Raw genomic sequence first — 17397 nt, 5'->3', positions numbered from 1 at the left:
ACGGTGCGTGCGAAATCGTAGTATAAGCGAGAATAAAGTAATTTCTCTCTCCCAAAATAAGTCAAAATTATAAAAAAAATTTTTCATGCGAGGCTGTTTTCGAAACGATTTTGAAAATCTATCAATAAACATGTATTTAATACTACGATTTCGCACACACCCATGTATATGTATACATATATATATATACATATATAATAAAATAGTATTAGAATAAATAGAAAAGGAACAATCTTTTTGTTCATGATTGCTGGAAATCACCTTCTTGTTGCTCCTGTTTCAGAATAGCCGAGTGCATGGCTTTTAAAAATTTGGATAATGTACTTTTGATCGTGGATGTATGAAGAGCATGCGCTAAAAATGGTATTTTTCTTAAGGTACGACCGGTTAAGCCTTCGCTCTCACGGCTAAGCTCCAAAAGTTTTAGACTATTTTTGGTGTCTTCATATTCTGCGTATCCAAGAACCTTTAACTGCGATATGTCGTGTATCTCTTCATCTTCCAAAATTCCAGTCTAGAATTTATATATGAAATAATATATATTAGTATTAACCAAGGAATATCATTGATACTAAGTAGATATTACTAAATAAATTTAGTAATATCATAATATGGAAGGGTAAAAGCCATAGTGGTGTAAGTCAAATTTTTAAAGATATTGACTCGTGTGCATAGATGCAATCTATACAATATATTGTATCTATGCACACAAGTCATTATTTTAAAAAATTTGACCGTGTACCACTATGGCTTTTATCCCTCCATATGTCTTGTATTAGAATCGTAAATTGCAGAAAGTGCTAAGAGATGTATTACTTCAACACTATAATCGATATTTATATATTAAGTATTTATATGTTATTGCATCTCACAGGATTAAGAAGAGACATACATACCCTCATTAATTCTTTTAAGCACGAATGATAAATATTGTAAATAGCAACCTCGGATGGGTATCCGAGATACTGCTTTATGTCCGCTCGATCGACGAACGCAAGATCTATAGCTTCTGTCATATTGCTCGTCGTTAAAATTAAAACGTTCGGATACCGTTTGATTTGATCCAACTGCGTGAGCAGTGCGTTCACAACGCGTATAGAATCAGACGGTTCGGTGCCGTTGCTGCATAATTTACGTGCGTGAGCTAACGACTCTACCTCATCGATCAGAATGCATATCAGTGCACTTTCGTCCTGAACCAAATTCTTTATTTCGTCGAACAACTTCATAACAAGTTTCCCACTCTGCAACAAATACAAAAATAACACTAACTTTAATATCGAATGGTATAATATGTGAGTCATGTTACCTAATTGTGAATATTGTTATTAATTAATATATAGATTGAATCTTAAATTTATTTCTTTTATCACAGATTTTAATCCTACATTTCACCGTCCCTTTTCTAAAGCGAGGTAAATAACAGTCAGATACGTACCTCAGAAAACCATTTTGAAAATAAGCTGTGGCTATTAATTTCTATAAATTTTCCATGATTAAAGCGATCTCCCATACGAACAACAGCTTTTTGAGCGAGAGCTTTGCACATACTGGTTTTGCCTGTACCTGGAGGACCGTGCAACAACACCACTTTATTCCAGCTTATAATGTTTGAATTAACAGCGTGATCAGAAAATAACATTGTAGTCTCCACGAAACGTAATAACTAAAAAAAAAAAAAGAAGAATGAAAATTAAAAACAAGTACTAATATAAAATCACTGTATGAGATACACTGCAAGTAACTGCGATGATACGTACAGCAAAATCATTTTATATTTCTAAATTGATTATCTATTAAATTTACTAACGTTATTCTTTATATCACAATCGTAATACAGATTTTCCCACATGTAGTGAAATTCCTGTGCAGGTAACAACCAGTGACATGCAACTGGCAATTCATCAGAGTCACATGTTATCGTTTCTATGGCAGCATCCTCCTGCGTCAGTCTATAGACATAATACTTGATGGTAGCTCCATGAATTTTGAACGTTCCCCTCTGAAATAAATATATAGATATATTTAGGCAAATACACAAAATCGTTTCGCAATAAAATGTGAAAATTGACAATACCTCTACATAGTCAGACGAGAATATCATGGACTCCACATGATCTTTTATAATTGTATTTGTAAAATCTTTGCCGTATAGAATAACATCAAGAGGAATCTCTTCCAACAAATGTAATTCTGAATTGACCGTTTCTTCAATTTTGGTTTTCGACAAAGTACTAAAACAATAGAATAGATGTAAATCAATTAATGTTATCGAACTGAGATCAAGTCCCTGTAAAGTTTTCATAAAATTGATTTCAGGTGCAATTAAGTGCAAACTCAAGTCCTACTGAAATTGATTAGAACTATCAGAACATTTGAAACCTTTTTATCAATATTATATTGATTTAAAATATTATAAATTATAGTCCCAATAAAATTGTTTCAATAGTCGAAGAGAGCATTGCTTCGTAAGGAATACATTTAGTCTTTATTTTATTACAAGGTTCACATCTCTCTCAATATTCCCATAGGAAATTATCTAATAAATAAGACTAAGAAATCACTCCAACTATTTTATCATGACAGTGCCTCTCAATATTACATGACATGTCATTTTTGCAAAAAAGAATTGGCCAATCCTTCCAGAATCCAATCTCTTTCAAGGTTAACATGAATATAACGAACGAGACGATTCTAATCGAAAATCAAATCAACATATTCGTGACCCTGTCGACAGAACGTGTCCAAACCAATTCGAACAAAGGAGTGAGCAATACCTGCTGGCATGTTGACATACTTCTACGTGCAACACGTTCTCCTCCGGATTCTCTTCGTTCATCTCGAGCGTTCTTACGAATTTGACGGGGTAGGACAGGACAATTAACGAGACAAGATCGGAATGGATCCCTAATGCCACATAATAGACGAGATCTCGGTGAAATCGCGTGCCTCTCTCCGTCGACAGACGCCGTTCCGCCTACTTTTGCGTCGCTTCGTCCGGCTTGTGCCGGATTCAAAGTTTGAAGTCGTTGTTGAGCCATGAAGTGGCGAGACCTAGAAGCCGGCGGAACAGAAGTCCAGAAGTGTCTGGCGGATTCTATAAGACTTTCCAAAACGGCCGGCGATCGAGACGCCTTTATCCGTCGTAGGTAATTCCAGAGAGTTCTCTCTGGCTCCGGTAATTCCGAGCGTTTCTAGAAACGTCGATTCGATCGCTTCTAGATGGTATACGTACAATCTAGGGGCCGGTCTCACAGTCTCCGATTAACGTGATTCTCCCTAGATTCTTCGATTAAACTCACTCTTCGTCTCTTTCTAGGGGGATAGTTAGAAAGAAATGCAGAGTGAGTTTAATCGGAGAATCACGTTAATCGGAGACTGTGAGACCGGCCCTAGAAGTCGACGCGCGACGTTTCTAGAGACGTAGGAGAAATATACGGAATGTCGTTCTATTTCGGGACATGATTTATTTTGCAGACTTCCTTGGATGGAGATCAGTTTCTTATTTGTAATTTATTTTAGCTAATATATATAAATATATGTATAAACCTCACGTTGTATTGAGATCTTTTAAAATAAAAAGTCAGCAGTCTGAAATTATAACAAACGAATTTGATTTGACGCGAATAAAAGTAATAATTGATAATAATAATTTTTAATAATAATTTGATTTTACTTGATATCACAAATTAACTAACATTTTCTATCTTTTCAATGATAAATGTTAAAAGTTATGAAAATGAAGATTTAGTTCATTTTTTTTTTTTTTTTTTTTAAAATAATTCCTTTTGAAAACTGTTCTTCGAACAATTCTAGCCATTTGATAACATCAATATCTTCGATTAATCTTACTAAACTGAATTTACAAACAGATATTCTAAAGCTGATTTCATTCTAAGAAATGTAAACATACAACTTCTTATATAAACTATATTGCTATAAATTTCTATAGAGATAATAGACATATATTTTCTAAAATAAGACGTTTATTCATATTTTATTCCTGGTCTGATGTAAAAAGACAAAAATTTGCTCACTCGCGACTATATTTTCCAAGATAAGATTCATGTTTATATTCCACACTCATCATAAAGATATTGGAGAACCCGCCTACCGGCGCGGTTATCATTTCGCCTGAAATTCGCCAGAACGTACGAGACGCCTCGCTCCTCTCGCTCGCTCACGTCTCGAAAGATCGAACCGTTTCTCGACGCATGCGCAGCCGTATAAATACGCCGGGCTACGCGCCGAGTGAGTTCAGTACGGTTCAGTACGCTATCAGAATCAGACTATCGGCAGGCGCAAGTGAGCGATCATAGCTGACTGAGCTGACATCAGCAGAGAGTTGCAACAAGTGACTCACGTCCACGCAAAAGCGATCGCGTGTCGTATTCCACTTGGAGCGTGTTCGCGAAGTCATCACTGTCCAGCGAGAGACGAATCCTGCGAAATGGACCTGGTACCATTCATTGCTGGTACAGACTGGGAGGACCTGATGTGCCAATCCCTCCTGAACCAGCTCTTCGACTTGGACGGTCGCCAACTGCAACGGGTGCCGGTAGTGCCGGTGCCGACTGAGAGTGTCAGGCAGAAGCTGATAGGACCGCAACGGCGTGACGAAGTGGACGAGCTCAGGGACATGCTGAAGCTGGCGATCAGGCGTTGCGAGAATCCGTCGCCCCCCGTCAACAAGGACGACTTCCAGGTGGTGCTGGACGTGCAGCAGTTCAAGCCGGAGGAGATCAGCGTGAAGATCGTGGACGATCACCTCGTCGTCGAGGCCAAGCACGAGGACCGGAAGGACAGGCACGGCTGGGTATCCCGCCAATTCGTCCGCAGGTACCCGCTACCGCAGGACATCGACGTCGACAACATGACGTCCAAGCTGTCCTCCGACGGTCTCCTGACGCTCGTTGCGCCGAAGAAGCGGCCGTTGAAGGACGAGTCGGTGAGGACGCTCCGAATCGAGTGCACCGGCAAGCCCTTCGTCCAGAAGCAGGAAAAGCCGAAGACGCTCGAGCAGGGTCAGCAGGGTGAGAAGGAGAAGAAGCAGGAGTGAGAAATGGACTCTTCGAAGTATTAACTGTTCATATTGTTCGTTAAATCAATATTATGTTCCTGTGTGTATAATCCTACGGGTGTGCGATAAATCTATCGACCGTTAGAGACGTATGAACTTTGATATCGGTCTATTTTATTTACAAGTTAGTCCCTGTGATATGATTAAAGTTACGATTACTTTTGTACGAGGGCGTTTCCAAGTCCATACAATGCATTTATTTAAAGATTATTCAATTAATTAGTTATTTTTAACAGACTGTCAATTGAACCAATAATATTTACTACTCCTAAATTAACTACTATCTCATAAATTAAGAAACATGACTTCCAATTTCATAAATTGCTCCATTTTTTATTTTTTATTAAAATTTAATTTCATTTCGATATCTGTGCTGTGGTAGCTAAACGGAAGAATTACTACTGAAATTGTATCATGAACTTTCACAATAAGATAGGATAGATGAGCTAGGATGTATTTATTATTAGGTGTAATCGCGCGCGCGCGAATAAAGGTCCTATAGTTAGTGTTAGGTGAAAAGAAGTATAAGTTTTTGTTTTTGTCTGGAACATAGAAAATTAATGATCGTAAAACTGATGTAAGACTGCGATTATTTGTCAAATACATATAAATTTTTTTTTTAATTATACTGGTGTCATTTTATTATCACCCTATTGAACTTACCACTTTCTTATTCCTTTATCTCATTGATATAGTCACGTTTATCATTGTATACATATTTATTTTCGAGAAATTTTCTATGAAGTAACTTATTCTACGCATTATTTTAAAACCATAGGATATCTTTAGCTTATAATTTATTTTTCTTTAGCAGAAGTTTTGATAAGTGTCAAAAATCTTCGAATAAAAGTAATTAAACGATTGAGAAAGGAGAACTTAATCTTACGAAGCAAAAGATGGATAATAAAACTGTGATATGTGATACAAAAAATTAACAAGTTACAGTAAATATATAAATCTCTTCTTTCCTTCGTTTCCTTCTGTATACCGATGTCGATAATTAAAAAACTTGTACGACAAAGTTTTATTACATAAAGTTAAAATGTAATTAAAAAGGTACACAATTTCTACATACTAAATTACACATGTACTTATAGGAATTCTATATACATACATTATTTATAACGTTGTAGTTATATTAAATTTAACTGTCATAAGGTCATAACACAAAGCATAAATTTTCCTACAATTCATATATGTATACAAACTGTAACGTACATACATGATAATCTAACAGCGTTCTGAAATTTGTTAGTTCATTATCCTGTACAGTTTCTTTTATTTCTGACACAATTTCTGACTCGACTTCTTTTAACAGTTAGTTTTTTGTCAGCTTCTTAGAGATTCTTAGATTTCAAGGTTACATATCTTCCACTTGATATGCCGACTGGCACTCAAGTAATCTCGATGTTAATGACTCTTTCCTTTCTTTGTGTCTCTTCTGTAGCTTTTGATTTACTTATTGTTAGTGCCATGATGGTCAAGACTGGTCAAGATACAGGCCTTATTTTCAACTATCTTTTACCAATAAAAGTACGCTTTTATTTTTGAGATGCTATAATTTACGTTATATATACCATAGCATTAAATAAAAGCGCACTTTTTGATCAATAAAAAAGAGTTGAGAATATGGGCCATACCCGGATAGCACATATGTCTGAAAGATGTCTTTAAGATGTCTTTTAGACATGCGTGTCATCTCGGTAGTCTTCATGAAAATGAGCACATCTCCCTGAATGTACGTACGATTGACAAAAAAGATGAAAAGAGGAAAGAGCCATTATGCAAATGCCTATTGTGTAAATCTGAAAGCTATTCGTTTTGCTTACTCCATAAGGTTCTTTTCATGAAATATAGTAAATATATATTTGGGCATTGAAAAGAACGAAAAACATAAGTAGAAAATATGCAAATAAAACAAACGGATATATATAAGCGTGCAATGTAGATATTAATAATGTAATATGTGTTGATTGAACTGAAAATGTACAAATTTTATTAAAAAAAAAAATCCAAATTGAAATTTCGCAAATCGTTATCCACTCATCATTTGATGCAAACTGCGTTAGTCTTTTTTTAATTATGTTAGAAATCATTAGAAAATTAAACAAGTTTAATAAACTTTATTATCCGAATATTTCTTTTCAAATGTCTCGTTTTCTTGAAATAATTTATGATGAAACTGCGGTAGAAATGATTCATCCTGTACCGAGTTCTAAAATATTCGATATTTTATAACACGCTTGTTGCACGTGAATGACGAACGTTCAGCGTTCATAAGTACGTGTTGTCGAATGATCAAGGACTTTTCAAAGTGTTCGTGAGCGAAAATATTTAGATAACGATTCAAATATAATGTTTCTTGGCAAGTTTCTGCAGATAAGGATATTAATGATGTGTATTATTTTCTTCAGTGTTAACACGTATGTCATTTTATTATTTCTTACGCCTAGCATTCTAGCGCATTGCACTTCCATATTTTATATTATTTTTTTTAATACATAATAAGAAAATCAACGTAAATTTTATTAATAAATATATATATATAGCTAATATATAAATAAGTTAATATATATACATTTCTTAGTTAATATATAAATAAATATAATATATAATATATAAATATTATAAAAAATCGATATGGCACTTCACGTAATTCGCAACTATTGACGTGCAATCGACAATGCAATTTTCTGACCAAACCTGCATGTTTGTTTTCTATTCCTTGTACGTACAATGATGGATGAAAAGTGTTATAATTGCGTGATATTGTTAAACAAATGGTAATTTCCGTAACACCTTTGCTCATTCATCGTGTTGACTTTGCATGTCATCTCGATTCATTTAACCGTCAAATGTGAGTGAATTGCGTCATGCTGTTCTGTGCCACTGACGTAGCTCAATTTCGTTCTTCTAAATGTTTTTTTTTTAAAGAAAGCTAACCTTTTTCAGTTTTGACCTTTTTAAATCTGCACAAAATTATTATATATATGTAGCCTATTGAGATGAAACAGATAATTAATAAAACCTTTGTTATGATATATAAACGATCTGAGCATGTATTATACCCTGTGGAAGTTTTCTGACATATGCGAGAAGATAAATCGATGGAGATTGGAGATTCTTAACTACGCCGAAGTTCGAACCAAATAGCTATCGACAAACAGCAGAAAGGAACAATTGAGCATATCTCCGTTCATTCACCGTTTATTGTGCGGATAGAGGGTTGAGCAAATTGGCGGAGGATCTATTTTAACATAACGAGAGTGTAGCTTCCATCCGCGGTAATTTCTCGAAGCCCTGCTACGTCATAGAACGTACCTCGGGTATTATACCTCCCCAGTCCTCCCACCCAGGCCGAAAACCGTCTGACATAAATAGCGGACGCAACGACGGACCCGTGTCAGTGTTGAAATTCCCGTGCGAGTACACGAGGCATTGCATCCTACGCAAGCAGCGGGTAGTGCGCTTAGTCTCTTCGACGAAGCTGTGAAATCGAGATAACCGATTCGTATAAGCAAGTAGAGAACACATCGACGACGTCATGTATCTCCTGCCGCTGTTGTTCTCGAATCTCCATCTGGGACTGGACGCACCCGTCGGCTCGCTAGACCCAACTCTCGGTAGAATGAGCCCTGTCCGACCGGAAGACTTAACCCGCATCTACCCGACCGCCAGTTTCGACCGCGGGGTACTGGACTTTTACTACAGACCCTGGGCGGGGCATCAGGATGTCCTCAGTTCCACGATGATTGGCGACAAGGTCTTCAAGATCACCCTAGATGTGAAGCAGTACAAGCCGGAGGAGGTCAACGTCAAGGTGGTGGACCGTTGGGTGGTCGTCGAGGCCAAGCACGAGGCGACGGAAGACGACGGCAACGTCTTGTCCCGGCAGTTCGTCAGAAAATATCTGCTACCCAGTCGCGCTGAAGTGGGCCAGGTCTCTGCCACGATATCGAGCGACCATCTCCTGATAGTCACAGCGCCGATGAAGCCGCAGGACGAGAGAGTGATCAAGATCGAGCAGACCGGAAAGCCGGCCGTTTCTCCTAACAGCCAGAAAGAGGCTGGCGAGTCCGAATTGTCTGAAACGGTCCCGGCCGTCGAGAGAAAATCGGAGGACAACAAGGTTGTTCGGGAGGAAGTGACGGCTACGCAGGCACAGGAAGCAGGACCGAAGCCCGAAAAATGATAGACTGAATTACGGAATCTTTTTTTTCCGTTCTATTTGATACGTAATTTTGCACACGTAATTTGGTTGTTTAACACTTTGCACTTACTCCTACAAAACTACGTTCCTCGCTCTGTTGGCTATAACTATAATACATTCCTTATTGTATTGTAGTTACATTGTATAGTATATTATACTTTCTTTAGTGTATATATATTACCGATTATGAGATGCTTAGTGCCATACTAATCCATCCTTGAGAGAAATTTAGTTGTGTGTGTTTTTATATTGATGATAAAATAATTTTCTTTTATTCTAAGTTTTATTGGACTAGTTCAGAAGTGCAGCGAAAACGAACAGGCCTAACGATAACGATTCAGAGAATTCGAATTTCTAAAAAAAGGATCAATAGAAATTGCTTGCTGTATCAAATTTCAATGCAATAGCTTACGGTAAATTAAGGAAAAACGCAATTCAGCGCATCCTGAATGTAGGATAAGGATCAATGATTGGTATTCACAGTCGGTTCTTATATTTAAGACAATCTTAAGTACAATATTAAGGTGTCATGAATCAATCGCAGAGCCGTATTAGCATCCTAAGATTCTTAAGACATTATACTTAAGACCGTCTTGAAATAAAGAATCGACTATAAATTCCGGTCAATGATCTAATTGCGTAACACTTTTATACTAAATCTTTTGAAAATGTTTGTCGTTTAAAATGCCTGTCTGTTTTATACCTCTGTAATAGGCTTTTAATCAATTTGTAAATAGAAAAGTTGCGAGGAAAACAATTTTTTATCGAAAGAAACGTTTTTGTTCTAAACTAATTCTTAACAAAATTAAATGAAATCAGATACCAAAATTTACAGTTTGTGTTCTAATTTTTATTTATATTAATAGGAATAAATAATTAAAGATTTTAATGCAATATTTTGTCTGGTACTCTTCATGTTCTTGGATAGAAAAAAAAATAAAATCTTGAAAAAAATTCTTTCATAAAAGAAGAGATAATTAGCATGACATCTAAAAAAAACTTTCACCACCAATTTTTTTGTCTTATCAATTAAAGGTTTAAAAATCTATTTTTTTTTCATAATTGTTTCTTTTTCCCATATAATTCTTTTTAACAATCTTATCGACTAAAATGTTTAACTACTTAAAAATATATTTAATTTGACAGAATAATATATTATTCACTATATATTAACGCAACATGCGCGCATATAATAATTAGATCAATAATAATAATAGAAATAATAATAGATACATTATATGCATTGATAATAATAAAAATAAAATCGTCAGCTGTAGGTGTAAAAATACAGGTGTAAAATGAGAAAAACGTTAAAAAGACAAAAGTAGTAAAAAGATGTAATCTCTTTCAGCCTTCAGAAATTTGTTAAAACGTTCGTTAAAATGTTCGTTTAAACGTTTTGTACTTTTATCACTTGCCGTGACAGGTAATCGCGCACTTCCGTAGAAGCAAATATTCTAGAAACATTGAATTGCGCACATACAGCGCACGTATAAGAATAGAATTATTGCCCAGACTTTCGTTTAAAAAAAAATAATAATCTGCAACACACAATTGAACAAAATCTGTTGCCTCATTAATTAACCCAGTTCTTTTATAGCATTGACTTATTTGTTTATATATGTATACGTCCAATGATAATTTCTAGCAAATTATTTAATTTAACTAGAATAGATTCGAGAAGTGAATCCGTTGCATGATCGTATAATATTAAATTCAATCAGTCTCTAATTTGATTGAATAATTAAAGTGAAAAACCTATCGTTCATATCCGCTTTTATTAGAATAAATCAAAATTTTTTATAATATCAAATAATTCATTAACAGTCGCAGTCTTTCGAAATCAAAAGTTTCAGCTTCTTTTAGCATATCCGTTTTACGATTCATGCATTCGAAATAAAACGTCGTAATTTCTCGATCAGACTGGCGCGTGGCGCGGCGTAATTTCTCGATCGATCAGCTGATCGAAGCTTCTCGACCAGACTGATCGAAAATGTCATTTATTTTTGCCTGAGATCCCTTTTAGGTCTCATGTCCCTCAGATCCATATAAAAACGACCCTTTATGATTACTCTACTGTAAAGAATCGAAACCGGTATATTTCCGTTGAATTCAACTACCGGCGTCTATTGTCGCGAATTAACGGTCTCACTCTCTTTGTGGCGTCGAAATTCGAAGCCGGCGAGATTTTGCCGCTAAGTCACCGCGTGATACGACAACGCAGATTCCCGAAGGGGAGCAGAGGACGTAACCGCGAGAAAGAAATGTGTAAGCGCGATCGCGAAACTTCGAGTTTGTTTTCGAACCCTACCCTGCTCGCGCGCGTATCGATTCGTGAACGTTCTCGAAAGTCCGCGACGGATTCGCCGGCACATCGAGCACATTCGCAGCCGGCTCGCTCTACGCGCGTGCGCGCGTCGCGCCGGGTTGCCACGGCTATAAAACACGCGGCACACGCCGTGGACGACAGAAAACGATCGCGAGGCGAGTGTGATCAGTGCGGATCAAAGCCATTCAATTATTCAAAGCGAATCCGTTGCTAGACAGCGAACCGGCTTGACGACAAGTCATTTCATCTTATCGGCGATATTTCGCTTGAGATATATTTCTCACGTCTCTTTCGAGTCTTTCCTGAGGAAAAAGAAGAAGGAGTCAGCATGTCTCTGGTACCGTTGTTGTTCTCCGACTGGTGGGAGGACCTGGAGTACCCGCACCGGCTCTTCGACCAGAACTTCGGCCTGGGCATTCACCCGGATCAACTGACGCATCCGAACATCGTCGAGCGTTTCGCGCTGCCGCAACGCGACCGGCGTCTACGTGTGTCACCCTTGGCCTATTACCGGCCCTGGGGCGAGCTGTTGCGCAGCAGGGAGGACGGCGGCATGTCCACCGTCAAGGCGGACAAGGACAAGTTCCAGGTGGTCCTGGACGTGCAGCAGTTCAAGCCCGAGGAGATCAACGTCAAGGTCGTGGACAAGTGCGTGGTGGTCGAGGCCAAGCACGAGGAGAAGCAGGACGAGCACGGCTGGATCTCGCGGCAGTTCGTCCGCAAGTACATGATACCGGAACAGTGCGATATCGATCAGGTGACATCGAACCTGTCGTCCGACGGCGTGCTGAGCATCACCGCGCCCAGGAAGGACCAGCCGAAGCTGCAGAACGAGCGGGCGATCAAGATCCAGCACACCGGCAAGCCGGCGATCCAGGAGAAAGCGCAAGAAAAGGCGCAGGAGAAGGCTCAGGAGAAGAAGAAGTAAGAAGTAGAGCCGCGCGAACGTATAAAAAAGACTTAATCCTATATAACGTGTATACATTATACGATGTGTGTTTCTTGAAACGTTCTTATATTTTATGTTCATTGTAGTATTCTTAACGTTCAAGTGTATTGTTCCTTTCTTACGTAAGTTCAGAAACATTCATGTGTTTGCATTTATCTTTTTCTTTTTTCTTTTTGTGAGATAATGGAATAAATCGAATAAATTATTCCGGTGAAACTGAAATCGAGTGTCTTGATCTTTCATGTCCCTTTGATCTATCCTATTCCATATTCCCTGGAGAGGATCTCCTACTAGAAATTGTATTAACGGAATTAGTGTAGTGTTGGATTAGACAAGATTATCGGATTATCAGTGAGTTAACAGTAATGAGCTAGTAAGCAAGAGATGTAAATTGAACGAATGCTGAAAGTTCGTTTAAGGTATTTGACGTGAAGTATTTGAAATGACAATTCATAATAGTAACATATAATTCGTAATAATCAAGTTTGATAATGTACATTGTCTTTATTTTATTTACTTTCTCTCTGATCTTGACAGTGCCTGTGTGCTTTAACAGTCTTATCATTGTATTTAACATAGCAATTCATAATATAGTGACATAAATTCATAATTCGTAATAATCAAGTTTGATAATGTACAATTGTCTTCATTTTATTTATTTTCTTCCTCAGTTTGATCTTGACAGCGCCTATGTGCTTTAACCGTCTTATCGTTGTATTTGAAATGACATGATTCGCATAATATGACATATAATTTATAATTCATGATAATTAAGCTTGATAGCTGTGATATCGTCTTTATTTTATTTTCTTTCTCAGTTCATAGATCCTTTCGTGTAGAATTAACTCTTTGCATTTGAAAATAAAACGATAATGCACGATAAATTTAAGTTTCGCTGGAATTGTCTAGGAAGCATAAAAATAATCATCTGTTAGGTGGTGACAGTTGTTTCGTGACAGTCGAGACGAAGATGAGTTTTAGGATTTTGGTAGGGGCCAAACGACAGAGAAGATTTTATTTAACATAGCTCTGTCTTTATTTATTCCTTCTAGATTATTCTAGAATCTTCTCGAAAAATCCCTACTGATCGTCACAAAAGAGAGATTACAGAGACCTCTCTTGGAAAGAGTCGCAAATCACGGATAAAGCGAGCCTATACGCTGTACTGTTATCTACATCTGTTTTAGGATTGACAATGTGTATCTATTTTTGCCACTGTCGATAAAAGTATATCTCGAATTATCAACGTGACAAATATATCATAAGATAATATAGATTCAGAATTTAAAGCAATCCATCAGTAACTGTATTCTGTATTCAAAAGTCTATTTCTATTCAACTTATATTATTGTGTATGCAGAATATAAAAAGCTGTTCCCATTATCTCTCTAATAAATAATACATATATGTTTAAAAGTAGAAGCTAAAAGTAGCACACACAATATGTACGTTTTAAATTTTTCATTTTATTGCGTAATGGCAATGCAATATTTTAATGGATATTAGGATTTAAAAAATATGCCTAAGTAGTTATAGATTTGCTATTTCATACGTTTGTTAGAAAGAAAATCAAATCTATACCAAAGAGATGCGACTGACATTTTATCATATAGACATATACAATATACGTCTATATGCATTTTATACTTTCAACCTATAGACGTAACAAAAAAGTAGCAAACGCTATTATTTTCGCATACGTTTCTAAATTATTTTTATTTTCTCTCAATGTATCGTACGAATTTAAATTAATTAATAATTAATAACAATTAATCAATATAATAATTAATAAATGAATATTTTCAGACTCTCGTACGAGTCTATAATTTAATTATTGCTGTGCAACATGGAACGATAATCCAGATAAGTCACGCATCTGGTGTGACAAGATGAGTAGATTACGAATAACCAAAACGATCGCGAGTCAGACAACGAATCTGTAAATAATCCCGAAACACCGACAAACCGCGTAGAGACAGACACGTAAGAAGAATCCCCTACGTCGGCAGTTGCACGACAATCGGCAGTCGGTCGAAAATAATAGGCGGATGAGACGGTGCGGTGGTGTGAGTGGACACTTCTGGTCTCGAGTCGAGCGCGCAAAACGCGGAGAGACAGCCTGAAGTCAGGGAAAGGGGATGGAGCGTGCTTATCGTGCATCGTCTCCGACTACCCCGCGGGACCTCACCTCTTCCTCGGCTCTACCTCGACACTCCCCGATCTCTCAACCACCTTTCTCCCTCTCTTTCACCTTTTCCTCTCCTCCGGATTTCCGCACTCCTCCCTGTACCGAAAGCGCCTCCAGCTGACGTTCGCGGAAAAAAAAAAGAAAAAAGAAGCACGAGAACGCGTATGTTGCGAAACGTGTGTGTCTCGTTCGAATTTCGCTACTAATTAATAAGAAATGCGATGCGGGAAGGATCGTCGAAAGAAGAAACAATTAAGAGGAAACGTCTAATTACAAGCGTATTTCTCGGGAGATGCTTTACAGCTCTCATATCTCGTCTTTCTTCTTTTTTTTTCTTTTCTTTTTGATCTCTGACGAGACGCATTTCTTTCGTTTCAGTTTCCGTCTTTTGGAGACTTTCTCCCGGGGAGTCATCGCTGTGCCGAACATTTGACACAACGATGCTTCAAATGATGTCACGAAACCTTTGACGTAATCACTCTCTTAACCGAGCGATATCTGAGAGCTTCTGCCAGCACTTGTGATCGATTTTGCCGTCGTTCACCGAGCCATCGATAGTTACGTGCGACGATAATCTTTCTTCGCGATACTTCCTTTTTACGCCATCAATATACGTAATATGTGTTTCCAATTAATCAAAAAGAATTACGCTGTTTAACTTGGTTTTTTTTTGCTCAGCTGCCAGGATAATAAAATTATCTTGGCACAGGTATCTCTTATTTTTCCATCAAATTTTATTCTTAAGTTATTTTTTTGTTTCACATAATAAGACTCATATGCGCAAGTGTAATTCACAATATAATAAACGTTAGTTTATAATTTTTTTTCGTAATTTATCTAGACTATTTAACGAAAGTGAGAGAGAAGAAAATCGTATCTTCTTATCGAAGTACATGTCAGTTAGACATGCACTAACGTTCCAAACACGGGGATGCACAGAATGAAAGTTGTTCTTACCCAGATCGATATTTCTGAAGGATCTTTCCTTACTCTTCATTTTTTTCTTCCAATGTGTCCGACTGTTTTCCTTCGCGCAAGAAATACGACGCACGAGTGTTTGCGGCAACGCGTAAATGTCCGTTAGTCTTAAAGCCGTGTGCGCGAGAGATGTAGTAACGATATCGATAGATATGCAGTCGTCGCGCGAGGGATGAGAGAATGCGCCAGGAAACGAATTGTACAAGGAGCACGTCGAGTGATGCGGCACAGTCCAGTATTCCCAATGCTGTTCCAGGCCCGATGACCTGATTGTTGGCGGTTCGGGAAAAAGGCGCATTAAGAATTACCCACGAGGAGAGACACCAATTTACGATTGTTCGCCAAAGTATCGGCATTGTAAATTTAATTATTTAAAAATAATTAGTTAACGCCTACGCGTACGCACGTCAAATTCTTTAAGAGACAGAATATTGAATCTCGAACAAATTAAATTAGCGGACAGATTTTGAATTTAAGCATTTAAAAATGATTGTTAACGCATGCATTTATACACGTATAGAAAGTCTCTAAAAAAATGTCCTAAATTTGAAATAAAATTAAGAGTTTCGTATCCATAATTTCGAGACTCTGAATATATCTAGAGTGAAGATGCTGAACGAAGAATTTTATTCGTCGAGAGTACTTAATTAAGAGCGATACACGTAAAAGTATGAAGATCATGAGGTCGCGAGAATCATTTAATCGCGTCGAAATACGAGTAAAAATTGCACCTTCAATCGCGACACAATTAATTACCTTGCTGCTAATGAGATCGCGAGTAAATTAATTGCTTTCAGGTCACGGAGCGGAGAAGGACCCAGCTCCAAGGTGGAAATGACTGAATCAACATGAATCTTGCGACGACGAGTTTTATATGAAAAAAATGAAGAGAAATCGAATGCAGCATCCTTTTTTTATTTTTATTGAGTTTCAATCTTATGCTCTAAATATGCATCTTCTTTCGCAACTTATGTCTCGCTTTTGTCTTCTACCTTCCATGTGTACCGTTTTTCCGTTATATTTTGCACCCGTACATGCATACGTACGTGCACAGTCGCGGGATTTTGCATTTGCACACACGTACACATCGACGCGTGTGTATACTCTTTCGATAAGTGGCCACTCGACACCGTATACGAGCGAGACGAACACGTACCTTTCTATTCGTGGCACAATTTTCGGGGATCGATATATTGAGCGATGTACCGGTGACTTCAAATTGCGTGGTAGTTAGCGCCTCTCTGTCAGGGTTTTTTCGGCGAGAGAGTCCAATGAGAAGAGACGCAGAAAGACATGAACGGTGCATTGTCTTCCTCCAAATATCACAGCTGAATTTTTTATTTATTAACATTATTCAATAATAAGTATCTTCTGACACAGTTTATTGCATAATAATTGCCTAAATAAATTGAAGTATGTTTTAATCTCATAAATTCTCTTTCACCAATTTGAAGATTTTTTTTTGCGAAAATAGGAAGGTTTCGTTTACTGCACTTTTCCATTATATTTTACCTTAATTCGAGAATTTTTGGTTGCGATCAACAAATTTTTTCCCGAATATGCCTAAAAGGAAGTAAATCGTGAAGTATCAGCGACGTGATCAGAAAAAATAAGAAAATGCAATAAATTAAGAAAAAAAAATCTGGAAATCTCAGGAATTTAA

At 37.3% G+C, this 17397-nt stretch overlaps 4 protein-coding genes across 4 annotated transcripts; 3 read left to right on the top strand and 1 right to left on the bottom strand.

The window, feature by feature from the left end:
* On the bottom strand, positions 1–3068 carry LOC112457739 (pachytene checkpoint protein 2 homolog). Its single transcript, XM_025020954.1, has 6 exons — positions 2778–3068; positions 2078–2234; positions 1811–2002; positions 1439–1666; positions 897–1244; positions 1–514 (listed from the first exon to the last, which is right to left on the bottom strand). Exons 1-6 carry the CDS (start codon positions 2837–2839, stop codon positions 242–244), a joined length of 1260 nt encoding a protein of 419 aa, XP_024876722.1. The 5' UTR covers positions 2840–3068; the 3' UTR covers positions 1–241.
* Positions 3069–4251: 1183 nt separating this feature from the next.
* On the top strand, positions 4252–5706 carry LOC112457299 (protein lethal(2)essential for life-like). The gene has a single exon (XM_025020247.1). The coding sequence runs from the start codon at positions 4451–4453 to the stop codon at positions 5057–5059; it is 609 nt and encodes a 202-aa protein (XP_024876015.1). The 5' UTR covers positions 4252–4450; the 3' UTR covers positions 5060–5706.
* Positions 5707–8478: 2772 nt separating this feature from the next.
* Positions 8479–9478, top strand: LOC112457403 (protein lethal(2)essential for life-like). The gene has a single exon (XM_025020425.1). It carries the CDS (start codon positions 8625–8627, stop codon positions 9270–9272), a length of 648 nt encoding a protein of 215 aa, XP_024876193.1. The 5' UTR covers positions 8479–8624; the 3' UTR covers positions 9273–9478.
* A 2271-nt stretch (positions 9479–11749) lies between these two features.
* LOC112457349 (protein lethal(2)essential for life-like) lies at positions 11750–12790 on the top strand. Its single transcript, XM_025020345.1, has one exon. The coding sequence runs from the start codon at positions 11948–11950 to the stop codon at positions 12545–12547; it is 600 nt and encodes a 199-aa protein (XP_024876113.1). The 5' UTR covers positions 11750–11947; the 3' UTR covers positions 12548–12790.
* The last annotated feature ends 4607 nt before the right edge of the window (positions 12791–17397 follow it).

The sequence above is a fragment of the Temnothorax curvispinosus genome, unplaced genomic scaffold, assembly GCF_003070985.1.
Source record: "Temnothorax curvispinosus isolate PA1 unplaced genomic scaffold, ASM307098v1 QBEX01000740.1, whole genome shotgun sequence".
NCBI classification, from domain to species: Eukaryota; Metazoa; Arthropoda; class Insecta; order Hymenoptera; family Formicidae; genus Temnothorax; species Temnothorax curvispinosus.
Note: the sequence above shows the minus strand (reverse complement) of the source record. Positions and strands in the feature narration are given on the sequence as shown.